The 12,781-nt window shown below is 40.0% G+C and overlaps 1 protein-coding gene across 2 annotated transcripts in view; it reads right to left on the reverse strand.

Moving 5' to 3' along the window:
* Positions 1-12,781, reverse strand: part of GNAS (GNAS complex locus) — a 249,684-nt gene that overhangs the window by 53,242 nt on the left and 183,661 nt on the right. For both annotated transcript variants that reach the window (XM_075072240.1, XM_075072241.1), the window contains exon 5: positions 11,182-11,279. In XM_075072240.1, the coding sequence (XP_074928341.1) occupies positions 11,182-11,279 (98 nt within the window). The remainder of the gene's footprint in view (positions 1-11,181; positions 11,280-12,781) is intronic.

Raw genomic sequence — 12,781 nt, forward strand, 5'->3', positions numbered from 1 at the left:
AAAAGGAAGCTAGGTTAACCCAAAGTGGCCCCATTAAGCCAGGTATTACCTGTAAAGGACTGACTTTCAGCAAGGAGACCCAATGTTTATTGGCAAGAGTGAGAGGGAAGCTTGTAACAAAGTGCAGTGGAGGAGGATTATCAAGTGGTAAACTTGGGGGTTTTAACTGCCTACCCTTCGCTACTGGACAGACTCAGAGAAAACAAACACAATAAAACCATAAATTAAAAATAAAGAATTCCAACACCATGACAAATTAAAAATAAAACCCTCATACATCCGCGCCTGCTGGCTTTTTATCAGCCGGTGCTATTATGCAGAGTTACTATTCTGCACTCGTCCTGCTAAAGCAGTTAAAAACAAATGAATTTTTAAAAAATATTATTCATAAAGTTCTCCTGGAGTTGTCTGGCTCATTTTCAGGCCATCAAAGTAGCTCTGCTGGTGTTGAATTACAAGAAACGTGTCCTACTGTACCTACACTGGCAACCTCCCCTAGCTTTCTCCTTCTCTGAAATGGCAGACAGCAGCAGAAGAAAACACAGCAAGGCATTCAAGCAGGAAATAGCGTGAGAACAGGCTCTCTCACGCTACTTCCAGCCCTTCCTGATGTTGGAGGAGTGTGAAATGGCTTGCAAATAGCTTCTCTCACACTATTTCCTTTTCCACTCCAGTCAAAACTAGGAAGTGTCAGCTAAGAGATGAGCACAAAAAGCAAAGTATTAAAATGACCCAAAAATCAAATTGTAAACAAGGTACCCTAGGCAAGCCAAAGCTATATAAACCAGAAATTCAAATGTTTGAGAGCACAGTCCACTGCTTAGAATTGTGTAACGTCACCAGGAAAGTTCTATTCCCAAGCTCTGCCTCTCACTTGCTATAGGCCTGACCCAAAGACCATTGCAGTCAGTCAATCATTCCATGGATTTCAATAGGCTTTGGATTAGGCATTATGGGATCCTGAGCAAGTCACTTAAATCCTTTGTGTCTTAACTGACCCTAGGGGTGACCAGATGTCCCGATTTTACAGGTACAGTCCCGATATTTGGGCTTTTTCTTATATAGGCTCCTATTACCCCCATCCCGATTTCTCACACTTGCTATCTGGTCAGCCTAACTGACCCTGTAAAAGGGGAACACAACTTATTGTTCCTATCCTGTCTAGGGTGTTTGTGAGGCTAAAAAAGAGAGGTTCTTGGATGAAAGACATTGTACAAGTGCTAACTATTATATTACTATAAAAGAGCTCAGGTCTGTTCTCAATTATAAAATGCATCATGCATCTGACGAAGTGGGTATTCACCCACGAAAGCTCATGCTCCAAAACGTCTGTTAGTCTATAAGGTGCCACAGAATTCTCTGCTGCTTTTACAGATGCAGACTAACACGGCTACCCCTCTGATATTTATAAAATGGTTCACCCATCTCCAGTCATAAATAAAGCTTCTCTGACTGACATCAGCTCTAAGAGTTCATTATCGGGTACAGTTTTAAAAGACTCCCTCAGCATGATCCAAGTAGCCATTAAAATGGTCACCAGACTGGATGGAGTTTGGGAATAGAGTTTGAAAAAACTTTCCCCAATTACCTCAAAGAATCAGAAGTCACGGCAGATCTATGAAGTAGCCTGTGGTTTAGCTGCTACTGGGGCTATTTCTAGTATTACACATACAAAAACTAAGCTAAAAGAATATTATGCAAGTTGCAAAGTCAAGCACTCAAAAGCTAGGAAATGAAAGAATTATGGTTGCCAGTGCAACCCTAATTCGGCCCCCTTGCATATATGCGTTATGATACAGTCATTAATTACGCAGTCGCATAGTATTTTTTCACAGGACTTTGCCTCATTTGGTGCAAGGATAGATGGTGCTCACTTCATGAGCATCTATTCAATACTTGTTTTTTCCCTCATTGTTCAATGTGTGATTATATTTACTGCACACTTTTCAAACCCAGCTGCTTTGAAAACAGAATTAATTTCCTCATGAGCTTTTCTACGGTGCTCATCACTAAGTCCTTCACAAACTATTAAAAAAATATTTTCACAATACTCCTGTGACATGAGTGGACATTATTAATCTCATTTTACAGATGGTGAACTCAGGCACGAGAGATTACGGTCAAAACTATCCACTAATTTTGAGTGCCCAATTTGAGATGCCCAGGAAGTGTTTTTTCAGAGTACTTAATGTTACATAGAACTTTATATGTTCAAAGCACAGCTCCCATTACTTCAGTTGCATCTATGAGCACTCAGCAAATGAGACCGCATGGTCTCTAGCTGGGGATCCAGAAAATAGAACACAATTAGTGATCACGTGTGAAAAGTTTAGCTTAAGTGACTTGACTAGCATCACAGCGGCTATGGTTATGTCTACACTTAAAATGAGACAGCAGCATGAGCTGTGCTACTGTAGCACTTCAGTGTGTGTAAACACTCCCCACAGTAACAGGAGGGGCTCTCCCACCGCTGTAGTTAATCCACCTCCCTGAAAGGTGGTAGCTAGATCAACAATATTCTTCCATCAAACTATAACTGTCTAGACTGGGAGTTAGGTCAGCATAGCTACATCTCTCAAGGGTGTAGATTTTTCACATCCTTGAGAGAGACACAGTTTATCCACACTGGCACTTTACAGCGATGCAACTTTTTCGCTCAGCGGTGTGAAAAACACCCCTGAGTGCAGCAAGTTTCAGTGCCGTAAAGCGCCAGTGTAGACAGTGCACCAGCTCTGGTATCTACGCCTCTTGTGGAGGTACTTTTTTTAGAGCACTGGGAGAGTTCTCTCCCAGCGCTCTGCTGCGACTACACAAGCCGTGGCAGCACTTTAACGTTGCCAGTGTAGACAAGCCAATAGTTATGCCAGTGTAAGTTTTCAATGAAGACTAACCCAATGGCGTCACTGAGGATTTATCTTGAATGATCTACACTCAAGTCAATGCCTCTTGAGTTAGTGGCCACATTGCAAGTAACACTTGGCTGCACAGAGTGGACTGGATTACCGCACAGAATGATTCTATTAGCAAGTGATTGCATTAAGCAGCTGACAAGTTGTGCCAGCTAGCTCAACATTTCTCAAATGCAGCCACCAAGAGCTTTCCTTGTGACCACAACCTCCTAGGCAGTGACTTTGGAGGGGAGGAGGGGAAGTGGACCCTCCTCCAGGGCCACCAGCACAGGTTGGACCCATACCCCTCGTGGAGCCACAAGCACTGGAGGAGTAGGTAGTGAGCGAGTAGCCTTTATGGGGCAATGAGGCTCCAGCTTTGGGCTTCAGCACTGGGGTGGAGGGCGGAAGGCTTCAGTCAAAGGGCTTTACCCCAGCCACATGGCAGCAGGTGCTGTCAATTGGCTCACCACCACCCCTGCATCGCCACTGGCCCTAGCTGTCTCCCTACCCATCTCCCCATCCAGGGCTTAATTTGTCCCCTGACTTTCCAGGGTTGAGTAACTCTGCTGTGAAAATTGATATTTGTATGTTTGTTAATATTAACAAAAACCAGTTTTCACAGAAGCAGACTTACTAGCAAGTCTTTTTTAAAAAGAAACCAAAAAAGCAAAAGCAATAAAAAAAAGACAAGAATGTGCAAAGCACCTTATTTGTGTTTCTATTCTTTCTGGATCTAAACAGAATACAGACAACTGTACATTATGTTTATTATTGAGTCTGCAAAAAGAAACTCTGTAAATAAATTTGGACACGTATATATATTTGTTTTTTTCCTAAAGTTAATTAAGTATTTGAGCAAAAATTGTAAGCTGCACTCTGAGGCCACTAAAAAAGTTGTGGTGAGAACCCCTTAACTAGCTAGCTGAGGCCTATACCTCCTGGTAGGCCAGCCAACACAACGTTCAAGCAAAGCGTTTTTGTGTGTGCACGGGACTCAAGTTAGGACGTCAGCATTGGGTTGCCAGGGGTCCAGTCGAAAAGAGAACCTGGCAGTGTCCAGTCAGATGTATTGACTGAACATTAAAAGTCCTGTTACCATTGGGGGAAGAGAGGTGCGTGTAGGAAGTCACCCAGCCCTGAAGTGGCGGCCCCTATGGCAGCATGGATGCATCGGCTTTGGCCACAGGTGGCCCCTTCAAGGAGCATGGTTTGCAGGGCTGCAGCAGAAGACAGAGTGTGGGGGGCCCATGGTGAGCTGGGTAAGGGGCTCCCAGTGGGCATGGAAATGTTCCCCAGGAGGGAAGGAACACAAGCTGCTCCGTCAGCTGGTGCTTCCCCTGTCCATGCTCTCAGGCAGCTCCAGGGCAGGGAGGGCTCAAGCAGGAAGGGAAGGGGGCTGCAGGGCAGGTAGCACAGAGAGATGCAGGAGGCAGCTAGGCAGAAGAGCTGTGTTAGCTCATCAGCGGGGCTGCCTGGCTGCTCCCATGCAGCCGCAGGGCTCTTCTGATCTGTGCTCCCAGGCAGCCTGCTGGAGCTGGGGTTTGCAAGTCCCTGGAGAATGCTCTTGCTGGAGCTGAGGGGGGAGAGCAGCAAGCGATGGGAGGAGGCTGGGAAAGGAGTAAGTGGGGTGGGTGGGGCATTGGGGGCAAAAGGCAGGGCAGAGGCGGGGCTGGTTTTCAGACTCCATGTCCTCAGAGAGGAATTGAGAGCACAGGAGAGACGGTCTCCCTGTGCCTGAATCCCACATAGCCAATAGCAGCCCACAGCTGCAATGGCTCAGCTCTACACTGACGAATGCCCAGTGCAGAGGGAATTTTGAGGGAATTAAGCTGCTGAAATCTAAGTCGGCTACTGAGTGCAGTAGAACCTCAGAGTTACGGACTGACTAGTCAACCACACACTTCATTTGGAACCAGAAATACACAATCAGGCAGCAGCAGAGACAAACAAACAAAAAGCAAATACAATATAGTCCTGTGTTAAATGTAAACTACTAAAAAATAAAGGGGAAGTTTAACAAAGATTTGACAAGGTAAGGAAACTGTTTCTGTGCTTGCTTCATTAAAAAATAAGATGCTTAAAAGTAGCATTTTTTCTTCTGCACAGTAAAGTTTCCAAGCTGTATTAAGTCAATGTTCAGCTGTAAACTTTTGAAAGAACCACCATAACATTTTGTTCAGAGTTACAAAGATTTCAGAGTTATGAACAACCTTCACTCCTGAGATGCTTGTAACTTTGTAAATCTGAGGTGCTACTGTATGTGCAAACTGCATTTTTTCAAAAACTTATACCTTGGCCAAGTTTGGGCAGATTTCCTACGGACTCCAAAAGTCATATCTCTGACATAAAGACCACCTCAAATAAATTTACAGTCCCTGCTCTAAAGAATGGGGGTGACTAGAACTTTTCAAAAAAACCCAACTTTTTAATTTGGGCAAAACAATGCATTTTTCCATAGTCCTGCTCTTGGAAATGGCTGAACGTATTGGATCAAATTTTTCCCAAAAAATTCAGCCCGAGGCAGACACTTGGAATGCAAAATTTCATACCAAATTATTAAAGTTTGGCAAAGTTATAAGCAACTGAAAACACGGTCTTAGCATGGGAATTATCTGACAACTTCAGTAACAGCTGGTTTTAACAGCCCCGCCTATAATAGCTGAGCCCTAAAACATTAAAATGATTATTCAGATTAGTTTTAGGATTGTGTAGGATAAGATTGCATTTGATTAAAAGCATTTGCTATGTATACGGCACGTTTTCTGAAGTGGGTTTAAAAAAAAGTTAATCTGTGTGGACAGCTTGATTAGCCAAAAAAGTCTCCCCATGAAAAAATGGTAGCAATTACTGTAGTTTGATCTTTGAGCTCCTAGACCATACATTAACATCTTAATACATTCCTTTTTTATATATATTTAGACTCTTAATGTTTCCTATTGTATTCAGTTTCACAAAGTAGAATATTAACTCATTCACAAATTACAGCAAAATTAATGGCCCTACTGAATTAACTCGATACACTTGTGTTCTGGAATTATGTGGTTTTGGTAATATATTTAAGAGAACAATCAGTGCAGCTTGTATTTTCTGATAACAAGACAGCCCTCCAAATGAAATTATGCCCCTTAATGGATTTTATTCCTTATAAATATTACACAAACTGCAAATTAGATCGATGTAAAGACTGCCTTGAAAATTAGTGAAAGGAATCAGTCTGATTAATCAAGACCACACCATCAAGACAATGCATTACAGTAGAACCCAGTTAATCCATACCTCAAGTGTCTGCATCTACAAACAGTGATCACCCCAGTTCTGAAAGATTTAACACCAGAGGCTGTAGTGAGGACTCATATTACTAAGATTTCACTACTTTTACAAAATGCACTTCGGAATATTGACTAGTACACTAAGCATTACAACTATGTTAAAATAAACTATAAATGTCAAAATCAAAGAGAAGCTCAAGATTTTAAAGGTATTTTGGCATCTATCTGCATCTTTAGGCACCTAAATACTTTTTCAAATCTGAACCACAACAATTTTGTTACGTGTTTGTACAATACCAGGTAAAATGGGGCCCTCCCCCCACAGGTGCTAACACAATACATATCATTAATACAATGCAGTGAAGCTTTATTACAAGATAAAACCAAATTCAAGCTACGGAAATGTGCCTTTGATGCTGCAAACAAGTACTGAGGCAGTAAAATGGAGACAGTGAACCTTACGTTCTTTAATATTAAATAGTAATGTGTATTTTTGAATAAAAATGCAGTTTTGTGCTCTTCATGGACTAGATAGGAATGTTGTTAAATCATGTATCGTTGCTTTGAGTTTTCTGTATGCTATATCATTAGCCAGAAATAATGATAAATATTACAGTGCAACTTCTGTAAACATTTCTATTTTTTTCCCCAATGTGAATCTCTAGAATATTCAAGGACGAGGAGTCCTATTTTCCTCCTCAATATAGTTCCCTTCTCACACCTACAGAACATTCCATATTGAGTGAAACTGATGAAAGCTCCCAGACCACACATTTTCTAAAAACAGAACTGAAAGTAACTAGTTACTAAATCCAGTTAAGAGAAGGGAAACAGTCTCCTTCCTACTCCCCTAAAACTGCAACCATTAGTAAGCAGGATGTACAGTAAAGCTCATGATGAGTAGAGGCAGCTACTCTTTCAAAATCAACAGGGATGCCTCTATGTTGACAAATGTTATTTACTCTCAGCAAACCTGGGTATAATTTCAAGCTGCAAAACTGGAAGGGGGCTGGTATTAAAAGCAGAAGTGAGGGACAGAAGACAGCAGAAGAGTTGTTCTTACAGTTAAGGTTAGAGCCTTGTGCCTCCCAAGTAGTTCTATGTAAATTTCATCATAATGTGTATTTGGGTGGTGGGGAGGGGGAAGAGAAAGACAGAGGTAGTCCCCGTGCATTAAATGTATAACCTACCATGGAAAGATGTTGAAAAGTTTTTAAATAGTTATGATAAAGTAACTATAGGGCTTAGCTGCTGGACGTGCATGGGAGAGAGATACTATTCCAAGATACTGATGCCTAGACAATACAGTGAAGCATGCTCTAAAAATATGACTGATTAGAGGGGGCTTCTTTCACAGAGATGGGAAAGGCAGCCAGGATAAGCACCTCTGCCCTACACATGGGTGGGCTCTTCTTGGTCTGTGAAAGAGTGTGAGTCTGCATATCCCAAAATCTCTTGCTTTTCAACATGACTTAAGACTAAAAGTAACATCATAATTTAAAATCTCTCTGGAACCCTCTGCTGGAAAATAGCTATTCTTTCTCTCAATATAGAGAATCAACTTTCCTCTTTAAAAAAACCCCCAGAACTATAAAAGGAGAAAGAAAGCTATGCAGAAGTAAGCCCAGGCAACTCTTCAGTTTTTTCCACTAAAAAAAAAAGAGAGAGAGACTAGAGGGGCCAAATTATTTCACTTTTTAATTTCTAAAAGAATGAGGGTCAATCTAGGTCATGGGGCAGGGCTTACTCTTTCCATCTTGGCAAGTTACGGATAGGCAGATGGATTCAGTGGGAAGAAACAGAATCTAAGCCCCAAATCTAGGAAAAATAAAGCTCAATTCACACACCATTACACACAAATTGCTGGCTTGAGGTGTGTCTCACCCTAGTACAGGAGGCCTACCTCTCTGTAGCATTTTAACCTTCATTGTGCCACTGTGCAAGGAGGCATGCACATGGAGAGACCATGCAGGTCTGTCTCCACACTCCCTCTGCACTGCCAAGAGGACTAGAGCTCTGGCTCCAAATCAGCAAGTATGAAAGGAAAGGGAGGAGTCATAGTCTGCCCCCAGAAATGCATAAGAGGGTCAATGGAGGGGGCAGTGGCTGCTATGCTAGCTCACTGGCTGGAATAACAGCCATGCAGGGGCTGGATCACAGCCTGCCCACTGACTGAAGGCAGATGCCATCCTCTCAATCTCCATTTTTCCTGCACAAAGGCTTTGTGTGGGCTTTATGCAGGCTTTGCACAGGGATGGGTCAAGTTCACCTTTGATAAGCAAAATTTTGGAATGCCAAATAAATACATAAATTTCAAGTTGATTTCTTCACTGCTACTGTATAGAAAGACTAAAAAGCTTGGTTTTAAACAACTTATGAAACCTAAGTTTCCTGTATCTTGCAAACCGTTTTGTATATTAATACACTATCTGCAAGAGTGCGAACATGCTTATTAGTAATCTATATATAAACATATATAAATAAAAGAATTAGATGGTTCTCGTAAAAAACAATTAAGTATTCACCAATACACACTTGGAAGCAGTCCTAGTGAAGAGGACTATGGTAAAAAGTAATACACATTTACAAAAAACCCAGTCAGCCTTAGAAATTGATAATTGCCAATTTCTATCAACAAAATTGTATAAACTTAGAGTGTAAGTGGCTCACAGGAGACAGAAGTTACTGAACCTTTTAAAAAAGATTAACTTTGGAAGAGCAAAAAAACTTCATGGAAACTGCATTTATTTTGAAAACAAAAGATGATTAATAGAATTTATATTATTTAAATTCAGTAGTGCCCATTTCTTGTTTTACTCTGGCAGTTTTAAAAAGCAGAAAGCGTTTAAAAACCTTGGATATTTTCTCTGAACAAACTGTCTCCTTAGAAGAGTAATTTAACTGTAGAACAGAAACCTAAGGCCCATTACCATTATTAATGGTTCTCTTCACACTGAAACTAAAATAGTCCTCAGTGGTGGAATCTCTGTTTTGTCTTTGGTGGTTTTCTTTTATTGGTTTGTTTTAAGTGTGGCCATTGGACTAATTTGAAGATAATCAGTCTGTCATTATAATTTTGCTAAAAGTAATTTTTGATACTTTTCTAGAAGATTCAGTAGCAATGAGGTATGCCGTGATTTCAAAGCAGAGTTAATTTCTGAGCAAACATTTTTCAGTATCAACATTTCCCCTTTGGTTCTAGAATATTAAAAATACTGAATAGTGCAGTATCAAAAAGCACCAAAAGGAACTATAACTAACAAGGACAAAATTCTTTATAAAAAGAACTACTAAAATGTTGCAACAAATTCTAAGTTAAAAAACAATATAAACGTTGAGATTACAGAATAAATTAAAAACAAATTGGACAATGAAAAATAGTCTAGACAAATTTCTGTAATTTGTCACCAGTGGTCAGGTTTTATTTTTAGTTCAACAACCCATGCTGTAAAAATCAACGTTCCATTAGATGGAGCAGGATGGTAAAACCATCAAAGGCCATTCCTGCCTGCTGACCCAACACAAAGTCCATGTCCAGGAATCATGAACGATTGCAAAAAATATTTTAAGTTTTCTCCTGAGTTTTCATCTTAAGCAAAAGATAAAACTGTTATCCCACTCCCATACAGAGCAACATGACAGAGGGAGTCCAAGTTCCTAATATTACCTACTTCTGCTAGCAGAAAGAGGAAGGTAACCAAACACTACCAGAAACATGGTTTTTACTAGTTCTGTTAGTAAGGACAGAGCATCACCTTAGGCTATAGTGTTACACATCAAACTCAAAATCCCAAACCTCTAAATATTTCTGTTGTGGAGCAAATAAACTTACAATGAAACCACTTTAAGTGACCACATAAAGGACTAGAAAGATATCAGTAACCTCGAGGAGGGTGGTCTAACTGCAGGTCAAACAAAATTGTATTAAACATTGTCATAACTTTACAGTGGTTTCTTAAGACCCAGAACCGTGCAAGAGTCATGGTAGGCAGTCTCTTTATAGCAAAGATAATTTTAGACTTACTTTTGCTGTGAGGTAAACAGAGACATAAAATCATATTCTACTTTATCTAATGCTTTTAAACTTGTGAAAGACCCAGTCCTAAACACAGTCTCAAGCACTCCCGACCACTGATCGTTATATGAAACGAGACGCAACTGTTTCCCCAATCACAAAATCTTGCTTTTGACTTCTACCAAAAGCTAAAGAGAATGATAGACTCCAATATTCATAGATGGTACCTTTTATAACTCTTCCAAATAAAAAAGGTTTCATTATGCACACGGGAACTAGATGTTCTGGTGGTCCCTTCTAGCCTTCAACTCTAAGACTATGACTAAAGTATAAGTAATCTTTATAGAAAACAAACATAGTAAAACTACCAAACTTCTGAACTCTGCTATGAGTAAAGATCTGCAAATTTGCCTCCAGTCTGTTAATATCCCTATAATTATTACTATACATGGTAATATTAATATGGGAGTGGAGTGATTCCCATTCTGAAGTGTGTATTAACTATGCATCAAGCCGCTGCTGGTGGCTCCATCACCTTCTTTCTGGCTACTAAATGGCATTAAAAAGCTACAAATAAAGTAGATGTTCCTCCCAGTCTAACTTTTCCACATAAACAATTGCTGATGCCTCAAGGATTTTATCTGATTGCCAGTGGACAAGGAGGTGGGGTCCAAGTGATTGTCACTGGAAAGGAAGGGGACTGGCTTTCAGACACACTATTAAGACACAGTTTATCTCAGGAAAAACTGAGTCTCCTGTCAAGACTGCTTAAAGGGATCTCCAATGTCTGCAATATAATTTGTCTTTAACATGTAAAACTACCATTAGCTGACTAATTTTAGTGGTCCCACAAGTGGCTGATTAAGACAGGTTTCACTGTATAGTAAACTTTTATTCTTTTCATGGGATAGAATGTGTGTGTCAGGAAACAAAGTGCATTCTATCATTTGCAAATACTAAAATTATAGCTATTGACAATATATATCAGAACAGAAGTACTACTTACTACTGTGCACAATCAATCAATTGATATTCATTAGACCTCTCGTAGCAGGCTTTCACACCTTCATCTTGCCAAAGTGTTTTTGTATGTTCATAAAACTCCTGAAAGCAAAACAGAGGGGAAAAATGTCAGCACGAAAAGGAGTATATACGTATAAAGAAAAACAATTATAAATGCTTTCTAATCATGAGAAATGAAACATGCTTAGTGCTAACTTTAGAACACAGCTAGATTTCTGCACCATCTTGACTTTAGACAATCTGATACACTGTCTTTGAACTGTTTTGTCTGTGGGCACAGATCATGTTCTCATACATGTGCTGCTTTGAGCATGCTGTTGGTACTTCTCAATAAGTACCACTAACTGTTTGGCAAAGCTTGCTCCTCAATTTCTCTCTTCCGCTAACTCTTGGTATTACCTTCCCTGTGTTACTTAGTTCACCATTTTCAGGGGTTAGCACATTTACAGTGCCGAGTGCCAAGTATTCCCCCTCCCACACACAATGCATACATACCTGTAATTCTTAGGTAAAGTAGAGACCACATCCCTGATTTTAGACACAAGATGCAGAGGCTCAACAACAAACTAAAATAATTTAGAACTCTTGGGAAATCCACAAGTCATGTGACCAAAGGGCATACATAGAATATCACCACCTCTGTCAGCTTCAAACAACAAAAAAACTCCAATTTACAGGAGGTGACAGAGTGTGGATCTAGGTAACATTTTCCAAAAGCATTAAAGTGACCATTTTCAAAAGTGACTTAAGTGCCCAAGTCCTGCTAACTTTCAATGAGGTGGGCTCCCAAGTGCCTATGCCACTTATGAAAATAGGAGATAGGCGCCTAAGTGATTTAAGTACATTCAAAAATGTGATCCCCCTAATATAAATCACTATTTGCAGAGAACAGGAACTTTCTTTTCCACCAATAGATCCATCCCTGAAGATTACAAAGCTCAAAAGATGTCTCTTAAAAAAAGAACATTTGCTTTTGCAAATAGCAAGATATCAGGAATAAAACCTCACAGAGATACCTCAACCAAAAGCCTAGATTAGGAGGAGTATGAGGAGGGAAAAGATGTCATAAAAAGTAAGGTAACAGAAACATACTTCTGACATCTGTCCCCCCAGACTCTCAATATCTACAAGTAACAGTGCTGGGACACTAGCCCTGCCTACTACTTTCCATAATTTGACAGTCTGAACTCACACACACTGCAGCAGGGAGATTTCTCAAATCAAAACAGAGCATGACCAATACATGAGTAAAATAATTCCATGCAATAAGACAAAATCCTAATTAATAAAATACGTATGGTAACTAATAAAACCTTCCCTCCTAATAAATGTACTAAAAATAAAAGCACAATATCTTCAGTACCTGTACACTTCAACTATCTAAGAAATATGTATCTACAAATTCCAGTTCCGCACAATACGGGTATAATAAGTAACTAATGGGGAAAAGGAGAGAAATAAACAATACATGCTATATTATGTTCTAATTCGATAGTTATGCAGATACCTGAAAAGTATTTCCACACAGACCTACAAAAGAAGTTTAGAAACAGTGACATCTCATCCCAGAATGCAGACGTAAT

The sequence above is a fragment of the Chelonoidis abingdonii genome, chromosome 14 (assembly GCF_003597395.2).
Source record: "Chelonoidis abingdonii isolate Lonesome George chromosome 14, CheloAbing_2.0, whole genome shotgun sequence".
NCBI lineage: Eukaryota > Metazoa > Chordata > Testudines > Testudinidae > Chelonoidis > Chelonoidis abingdonii.